Source organism: Lissotriton helveticus, chromosome 7, assembly GCF_964261635.1.
Source record: "Lissotriton helveticus chromosome 7, aLisHel1.1, whole genome shotgun sequence".
NCBI classification, from domain to species: Eukaryota; Metazoa; Chordata; class Amphibia; order Caudata; family Salamandridae; genus Lissotriton; species Lissotriton helveticus.
In genome coordinates, this window is record NC_136068.1 from 437,270,031 (window position 1) to 437,279,663 (window position 9,633).

The 9,633-nt window shown below is 50.0% G+C and overlaps 1 protein-coding gene across 1 annotated transcript; it reads left to right on the plus strand.

Moving 5' to 3' along the window:
- Nucleotides 1-316: 316 nt before the first annotated feature.
- On the plus strand, nt 317-5,670 carry LOC144766808 (uncharacterized). Its single transcript, XM_078650536.1, has 2 exons — nt 317-1,169; nt 4,667-5,670. Exons 1-2 carry the CDS (start codon nt 428-430, stop codon nt 5,266-5,268), a joined length of 1,344 nt encoding a protein of 447 aa, XP_078506662.1. The 5' UTR covers nt 317-427; the 3' UTR covers nt 5,269-5,670.
- Nucleotides 5,671-9,633: the final 3,963 nt, after the last annotated feature.

Consider the following 9,633-nt stretch of genomic DNA (forward strand, 5'->3'; position numbering starts at 1 on the left):
TGTCCGTTTGCGGAGGGATGACAGGGGATTGTCACAGGGGGGTCAGGGAGCTTTTTATGGGGAGAGTCGGGGGTCTGCACCTGTGCATGGCACAGGTTTAGGGGGATTGGGTAGGGCTGTGGGGAATGAGTTTGTGGGGTTGGCTCACCCTGGTGTGCGGGTTACAGGGGCTGGGGGTTTCTCAAGTACGTTGTTGGAGCGTGAGGGGTTTTCCAGGCAGGTGAGTGGAGAGTCTGTACATGGGGATGCTGGAGGTCCTTATCTTATGTTAGGTTCTCCTGGATGGGAGCATTTTGGTACAGCAGGTTTGGCGCAGCGGGGTTTTCACAAGGATATTGGGGTCCATGCGAGGGGTGTGGGGGTACCTTTGCAGACCTCTTCTTCGGTGGCGGCGGGCGCTAATTTGGATGTCAGTGATGAGGAGGAGATGATAGGCGACTCTCCGGTTAGAGGAGTGCCATTGAAGGGTTGCATTAGGGGACGTTCTTTGGAGAGGTGCCAGGGGTCGCTTGTGGATGCTGATTTGCGGAGGTCAAGGTCTGTTTCGAGTGTTGCCTTTAGGGACCCTAGCACACCAGTCCAAACTTTTTCTTTTCAGGATAGGAATAGGTGTGGAGGTCCAGACTTGGCAGGGCGCGGTCCAGTCCCATCACGCCAAGGGGAAGTGAGGAGAGTGCCTAGCGCGGCCCTCTCTGTTCCAACGAGGGATCCCGCCGCGGCCAGCACACGAGGGTCTGGCGTGACCCCGCTGGCCCCAACGAGTAGCAGGTATAGGTGGCAGGCCTTGCCGGCGGCTAAGGAGCTACAGAGTCAACGCGCAGGGAGGTACGGGCGTGTACAGCCTGCTCCCCCTCCTGGAGTTTCCAAATCATTTAAATGTACGGTGGTTGATACCGGGTTGGGTAAGACCCGTGATGAGTTGTTGCACACTAGTGCCGATTCAGTAGTGTTGGACTACGATGAAGACAGTCCTGAAGAAGGTGAAGTGCGGGATACGGAAAGGGGGGTGCCCTCTCATGTTTCTTATAGTGTGTTACAGGCTCCAGTGGTCCAAAGTCAAGTGCAAGGGAGAAGAGAGCACGGCCCATCGAGTAGGGCGCCTCGCCGACCGGATGCATTGACCTCGGAGACACGGGCGGAGCCATCGAGAGTGGTCTCTCTTTTGCCAGGTGAGCAATCAGCCACACAGGCCAAACCTAAGATGGTGTCTGTGGGTACTGGTGGTGAAACTGAAGTGATTAGTAGTGATGGCCGTCTGGTCAAAGGTCGATATGTAAAAGACACAGCAGTTGGTACAGATGATGTGGTAGACATTCAGAACACAGTGGTAGGTCATGTTATGGCTGGTGCTTCCAGCAAGGTTAAAGAGCCTGTGGCCAGTAAAGAACTCAAAATCAAAAAACTGCCTTACATGGGGGTTACGAAACCATTAGGTGCTCATCTCATGTTAAGTACCAAGGACCGAATTTGGAATGGTGAGTATGTGGAACTACTGAAGCTACTCCACAGGGAAGTCAGGTCCAAAGAGGGGTCTAAGGAGGAGGAGTTTGAGCTGGCAAAACGCCCCAGAGTGCCTTTAAATATTGAAAACTGGACAGCTGCGTTTTTAATTTATGCCAGTGTATATTGCGAAAAGTTCCCTGAGCGCAGCGTGTCCCTTTTTAAATACATGGACGTCATTCGCAAGGCCCAGATCACCGGGGGTGGTTTTGCTTGGTCTCAATATGATGAGGAATTTCGGGCCAGGATGGCTTGGGACCCGGAAGCTAAGTGGGGGGAGATAGATAATGACTTGTGGCAACACACAATGGGGTCAGCGTCAGGGGGTAAAACCATTTTCACGGCAAGTGGTTTGCCGTTAGTTTATCGGCCCTTTCAGGGGAAGCCCACCCGGGGAGGGGTGGGGGCCACTGCAACCTTGTACTCAGGGTCTGGTTTCTGTTGGGAATTTAATAGGGGCTCCTGTACCAGGGAGTATTGTAAATTTAAACATGAATGCTCAGGCTGTGGTAAGAAACACCCGTTGTCCAAGTGTTGGAACAATCAGCCATCGGACGGTACACAGGGAAAGCAATCAGTTTCAGGAACATCAAATACGACTGCACAGTTTTCAGGAGGAAGGGGATACAGAGGTGCTAAGGGTGCTGGGTCCAAGGGCTCGTACGCCAGTTAATTTAGAAAGGCTGCGCATTGCCCTCCATGGTTTCGATGATCAGTCAGCAAAAGTTACACTGTTGGAAGGTTTTCAGTTTGGGTTCCGACTCGGTTACTTAGGTGTTAGGGAACGGAGATGGTCTGCCAATTTAAAATCAGCTTCTGAACATGCCACGGTGGTACAAGACAAACTTACTAAGGAAGTACATGAAGGGAGGATGGCTGGCCCGTTTCACGATTGGCCGATCCATAACTTGATTGTTTCACCGGTTGGGGTTGTCCCGAAGAAAGAACCGGGACAGTTTCGCCTGATTCAACATTTGTCATGGCCTGAAGGGTCGTCTGTTAATGATTTCATTGACCCAGAGGCAGTGTCTGTCTCTTACTCTTCGGTTGACGTGGCCATGTCACTTGTTGTGACAGCGGGCGCAGCCGCTGAGATGGCTAAGTGTGACATCAAGTCTGCTTTTCGGCTATTGCCTGTCCACCCGGACGATTGGAGCCTTTTAGGTATTCAGTTCAATGGTAAGTGGTACGTGGACAAGGCTTTGCCGATGGGCTGCTCCATATCATGTGCCTTGTTTGAGTGTTTTAGTACTTTCCTGCAATGGTATTTTTCCCATCAGTCCGGTCATACCCTGGTAACTCACTATCTCGATGATTTTTTCTTTGTTGGATCCCCGGGCTCCGCGGAGTGCCAGAAGGCTCTGGACACATTCCAAGGGCTCATGGAGGATTTGGGAGTTCCTTTGGCTCCCGAGAAAACACTGGGCCCTGCCACTGTCCTATCCTTTTTGGGTATTGAAATTGACTCTGTGTGTATGTCTGCTCGACTGCCGGAAGACAAAAGGGTCAACATGATTGAATTACTGGATGTGATGTTGTCAAAGAGAAAAGTGTTGGTGAAAGAGATTCAAGTGCTTTTGGGTCATTTGAATTTTGCCTGCAGAGTGGTGAGAGCGGGCAGGACCTTTTGTAGGAGACTGGGCAGGGCTTTGGCAGGTCATCATTTGCCCCACCATCGTGTTCGTCTGTCTGCTGGTGTCAAGGAGGATTTGAGAATGTGGAAGTTTTTTCTGAACTCCTTCAATGGTGTCCCCTTGGTCAGAGAGGTTGACTTTCAGTGGGATGTACAAATGTTTTCGGATGCTGCTGGCAGTGATGGTTTTGGGCTCTTTTGGAATGGCAAATGGTGTGCAGAACGTTGGCCTGATGAATGGTTGAATGGAGGTCGCAGCATCACTTTTCTGGAACTGTTCCCCTTATTGGTCGCCTTGACATTGTGGGGGGAGGAATTGGCGCACAAGAAAGTGCTGTTTCGTGTGGATAACATGGCGGTGGTGGAGATAGTGACTCGCCAATCGGCCAGGGACGGACAGGTGTTGAAACTTATGAGAGTTTTTGTTCTTGGTTGTTTGAAACACGATATTCATTTTCGTGCGTTGCACATTCCTGGTGTGGACAATGACATTGCGGATGCTCTGTCTCGTTCACAGTGGGAGAGATTCCGTGGTCTGGCGAAGGATGCGGACAGATCCCCGACTCCGATGCCGAGTCATCTGTGGCACGTCGGCGAGGTCGGGTCGTTCAATTGGTGGTAGGTTCTCTGTCTGTGTCCACGCGTTCTGCGTATTCCCTTGCGTGGAAGGAATTTCTGGAATCTGGTGCTGTCAGAAGGGAGGATCTGTCGAGTCGGTCGGATGATGTGGTCAACTTTATACTGGACCTCATGGATAAGGGTTTGACCAAAGTAACCATTGCTGGGAAACTGGCGGGGATTGCTTTCATGGGGAAGTTGTGGTGGGGCTATCCTCCATCTGCGGGGGAAATTGGTAGAAGGATGCTTGAGGGATGGGCCAGGGAGCAAGGGCACATTGGTAGATCCAGAGCCCCTCTATCTTGGCAAGTTCTGGCCAGGTTGATTACGGTTTTGCCTTTAGTTTGTTCAGATGATTTTGAGGCATGTCTTTTCTCTATGTTGATGGCTTTCATGTTTTTTGGTGCTTTCAGGGTATCTGAGTTGTTGGGTTCAAAGTATAAGTGTGGATTGTTTTGGAAGGACGTTTTCTGTTATGATGAGGGAGTTCATGTATGGTTGGCCAGTTCTAAAACGGATCAGACGGGGAAGGGGAAAGGTGTATGGTTACAGGCATGTGCTCCGAAGCTTACTTGCCCTCTACTGCTTGCGCGGCGCTGGCGTTCCTTGTGTGGGGGTGGCGATGAAGTCCTGGTTTTCCAACATATCACTGGCACCCCTGTAACACCTTATCAATTACGTATGGTTTTGCGCAAAGCGCTACAGCACATAGGTCTCGATAGCAATATTTATGGGACTCACTCTTTCAGAATAGGTGCTGCCACTGAAGCTTTTCACAGGAATTGGTCTGAAAGGGATATTAAGCGATTGGGGCGCTGGTCTTCTAACTGTTTCCAGCGTTACGTGAGGAGCTCGGCGGAGGAGGCGCATGCGTCATCCTCCTTCACAGGATTTTAACTCTTTTTTCTTTTTCAGGATCCGTTGCTGGACCTCGCTCCTCGGTGGTAACGGTCTGGATAGTGGGGCATTCATTTGTCAAGTGGGCCAGAGTCCAGGCGGCGAGGAGTTACTTTGGAGATCTACTTGGTTTCAATGATCGAATGTTTAACGTTCTTTGGAAGGGTAAAGGTGGGATGCTCTGGAGAGAGTTGATCCCTTGTTTGAACAACAACATGGTGGGCGGTGTCTGCCCGGATATTTTAGTTATTCATTTGGGAGAAAATGACCTATGTGCAACGAAAGGTGTAGTCTTGCTGCGAGCTATGAAACGAGATTTAGGCCTCATTAAGGAACGATGGGCTGGGTGCCACGTTTTTTGGACAGAGTTGATTCCTCGCAGGATATGGAGGGGAGCAGTGAATCCCAGGGCCGTCGATCGGGCTAGGAAGAAAGTGAATTCGGAGGTGTCTCGTTGCTGTAGGAGCCTTGGTTTCAGTAGGATTTCACACAGGGACATTAAGTTTGAGGCTGTTGAGTTCTTTAGGGATGATGGAGTTCATCTGTCCCGGGTGGGCATGGAACTTTACTTGTTGGAGATTCGTGAGGTTTTAGCCCGGGCTTTGGCCATGCAGCGTTGATTTTCTGGTTGTCTTTCGCTTTGCGGTTGGGGGGCAGAAAGGGAGGCGTTGCTTCCCCCGCCTACCTTTCTGGGTGGCGGTGTTTTTGGGTATCATTACGGTTTTTAGGCAGATTGCTGGTTGAGTATTAGTTCAAGTATTTCTTTGACAAGTGCTGGGGTATGTTGGTCATGGTTTGACCGTTCAGTTTTGTGAGGGGGGGGTATCTGCAGGAGTGCAGGGTCAGGCAGGGTTTATGGTTATGGAGGACCTGACCGTTGTTATTGTAATTGTGGTTGGACGAATAAAGTTTTAACGATGACGTATGTTTGTTTAATGACGAAATGTTTTATTGATGATGTAATTTTATTGATGACGTAATGTTATAATGCTGTTATATTTTTATTGATGTATTGTTGGGAGCGGGAGGGCTCAAATGTTTTAGGGGTGGGGGAGGGTCCGGGGGGCTGAATTTGTAGTTATTTAATTATTTAGTGAGGTTTAGTTTTGTAAGGCGTTGCCAAGGTTTGTGTTTGTAATGTGCACCTGTGTCTTAATAAAGCGGCCTTTTACACACACAAACAACTTTTGGTCTACTTTTCTCCCACCCCTCGCCCTCTCTCCCAAGGGGGGCTTGGGGGAGGGAGCCGACCGCCGGGAGGTCTCCTCCCCCGGGCGGTTTGGGAGAGCTGCGAGGGGTGTCCCTTTAAGAGGGACAGAAGTTTCCAGAATTGGGCTGGTCCAGTAGGACCAGCATAGCCCAATTATAAACCCCCCGCCCACTGCCTACCAGCCACCATTTTAGGTTTGGTGACCTGGTGGCTAGGTGGGCTCATAGCTTTTTGTCCCACCCTCCCTCCCTCAATTTTTCGCTTTAAATGCTCCGCTTTTCCCCTCGCTGCTCAGTTTTTTCCCCAATTTTTGGGCGTTTTTTGCCACTATTTTCTTTTTTAAGTAAAAGGCTGTTTTGTGGGCTACCGGTGTGCAGGGGTTGTTTCTCTTGTATTTGTATCCGTCGCTGACACAGGTGCTGTGCGGTGTTTTTGGGTATCATTACGGTTTTTAGGCAGATTGCTGGTTGAGTATTAGTTCAAGTATTTCTTTGACAAGTGCTGGGGTATGTTGGTCATGGTTTGACCGTTCAGTTTTGTGAGGGGGGGGTATCTGCAGGAGTGCAGGGTCAGGCAGGGTTTATGGTTATGGAGGACCTGACCGTTGTTATTGTAATTGTGGTTGGACGAATAAAGTTTTAACGATGACGTATGTTTGTTTAATGACGAAATGTTTTATTGATGATGTAATTTTATTGATGACGTAATGTTATAATGCTGTTATATTTTTATTGATGTATTGTTGGGAGCGGGAGGGCTCAAATGTTTTAGGGGTGGGGGAGGGTCCGGGGGGCTGAATTTGTAGTTATTTAATTATTTAGTGAGGTTTAGTTTTGTAAGGCGTTGCCAAGGTTTGTGTTTGTAATGTGCACCTGTGTCTTAATAAAGCGGCCTTTTACACACACAAACAACTTTTGGTCTACTTTTCTCCCACCCCTCGCCCTCTCTCCCAATGAGGCAGGACGTGCGATCTCGCAGTGGAGTGCGGACGCTGCCTGAAGACATTCTTAAACTTTCAGCAAAGGGGTTTGACGAAGGTAGTGGCAGCTTCGGCAAGAACTTCAAATAGCCAACTGTATTTCTCACAAATAAATGCAGTCATTCTCAATTAATAACTGAATAACTGAACAATTATCTAGAGTCTTTCGTATTTGTATTGCTGTATTTTGCGCACTGTCGGGCAAAAGGCCATATCACTGCAGTTTATTTCAGGATTTTAAAAGACCGGATATCCTTAATGAACAAGATCCTGTACTCAGAAGAGGGGAAACAATGTCATCAAATGGCACACCCCAATTTAAACACCAGAGGGGCCGATTCCGATTTCGGTCGGAAGGGCTCCGAATGATGGTCGGAGCCCTTCCGGCCGAACCGGAACGTGTTCCCCCGATTCCTTTATGACCAAGCCATTCTGATGGGCTCGGTCGGAAAGGAATCTGACTCGGATTTCTGGATTGCGGACGACAGGCTCAGAGAGCCCGTCCGCTGTCCGGAAATCCCTCAGTACTCCCCCGGCCGCCTCTTTGCGACCGAGGGAGTACAATGGCAGTTTCTCACTGCCTTTTCATGCCGGTTTTTCTAGCACGAAAAGGCAGTTAGGGGATACTGTCTTTGGGGGGCCCCCAGTAGGGCCCCCATGGGTGCGAGGCCGCCAAATGGCGGCATGGGGGCACCGAGGGTGCTCCTCTGTGGATCCCTGCACTCGGTGGCAGGCACCTTAGGGTGCCAGCCACAGGATGCAGGGATGAACTGCACCACTGCTTTTCACAATGAAAACATGTATTCCCCTTGGAATGACATATAACATAAAGTCTCGGAGCACACAGAAAATTTCAATGCAATTGCAAATTATGAGTCCAAACTTCAACTCCACAGTAATGGTGTTATGACATAAGTCTTTAATTCCACAAAGTCCACTCCTTGCGCCAACGCGTTTAGCCTAGGTTCAAGACACCTACGGCTTCGTCAAGGCTGGAAGTAATACAAAGAACTTATATTTGTAATCATATTCTTACATATGGTTCTAAAAAACCATCCACCATTCTCATGCAGACCGTGTCAGGACTGTAAAAAAACATGGGTGCATTGTAGCCATACATGCTACTCTTTAGAGCACTGTGTTGACCTATTTTATACATTTAAATCAAAATTCTTGAAATAATACAAGTTTGCTTATGGTGTCTATTGGTATTCTGTACACCCATTATTTACCGCAATATTTATAGATTTTTGTACAATCCAAGTGCACGTGAAAAAAGAGAAAAAGAGAAATTGCATCAAAGCTGATGCCGGTACCTTCACAGAGTCAGGATCTACCCTGAAATCCAAATGAAGAAAGTCTAAATTATCCATACCCAATGTTCGGGTAACGTGTAGATAGAGGTAAGGTGTTAAACTGTTATTTAAACTGTTATTTAAAAATGGAACTTGGTCCTACCTTATCGCTGGTCCCCTCCTGTATTGTAAATATATTCTTCCTAATACTAGGAGAGTATTGTTGAAATGCTGTGTAATCCGGCTGCTTAATCACATATATTGAGGCTGCATGCCTGAAAACATATTACACCCTTATTAGTGATCTAATATTACGATACAAGTTAATTTAACCTGCAAAACGATGGTCTGTTCCTAGGGTGTAAGGGCGCTTACCTCCATAAATATAAACTTGACAAGATATTCCACTGTTAACGAGGTCAAATTTCAGCAGCGTATTGCTGTCCGTAAAGTCCGGGAATATGTTATCCCTGCAATCACAATTAAATAGTGGACTTAAGTTAGCCATTATCTGGCCCCGAGACCAAGATTTCTAAAGCCTCCTGTATTTTGTATCACGTTCCAATCTCACTCTTACCGTTTAAGATCTGAGCTCCTTCTTCGCCCGTGGCGTCCTGCCCATGTACAGGCAAGCGTGCACTGCTTCCGTGTGTGCGCGGTAATGTGTATACTCGGCGATATAAAAAGAGGACCACAGTATTGTGGTCCTACACCGGCCTAGTCGCCCCCACGCTCCTCGTGCCTCCTGCTCCCTGTGCCTTACCTGCCTCCTGCTGCCTGTGCCTTCCTGCTCGCCTACGCCTACGCCGACTGCTTCTTCTTTCCAGCGCCCCAGCCGCCGGAGGGCCACCCGCCAGCCGCACTCGTTTTTCCCGCCGCTGCCTGCGGCCCCGCCCCCCCGCCAGCCGATAGGATCCCATGCTCCCGCCTCCCAGCGGACCCTCCATCCCGGCTCCCTTCTTATGACGCCCCCAGAGCGACCGCGCAGCGGACGCGCGCAGCGGGAGCACCGAATGAGCGCCGAAGGTGCGCCAAAGGTAAGCCCGTCTGCGCCCGTCCGCGCCTGGACCGCGCCCAGCGCTAGGACCCCTGGCCCTCCCCCCTGCCGATGCAAGACGACCCGACTGACCTACGACGCCGCCACTCTCAACGCACTCAATGCCGGCCGAACCCACGCCTGCTGCCGAGCCACCCCGAGACGCACCCACGGACCCTTCACCTGCTGCACCTGCAAGTTCACCTGCCTCCGAACCTGCCCCGCACCCGCCAAGACCAACACCAGCAGCAACCACCTCAAGTGCATCCTGCTCAACACCCGCTCTGTCCACAGACACGCCGTGGAACTCTGGAACCTCCTCGACGCTACTTCACCGGACGTCGCCTTCCTCACGGAGACCTGGATGAACGCCTCCTCTGCACCCGACATCGCCATCGCCATCCCGGACGGGTACAAGATCATCAGGAAGGACCGCATCAACCAGACCGGAGGAGGCATCGCCAT

What these genes read in the sequence shown, in the direction of transcription:
- LOC144766808 (XM_078650536.1), top strand. Translation starts at nt 428, where the DNA reads ATGATAGGCGACTCTCCGGTTAGAGGAGTGCCATTGAAGGGTTGCATT. An exon ending in AGTGGTCTCTCTTTTGCCAG is followed by an intron (nt 1,170 to 4,666) that starts GTGAGCAATCAG and finishes TTTCTTTTTCAG; the next exon opens with GATCCGTTGCTGGACCTCGC.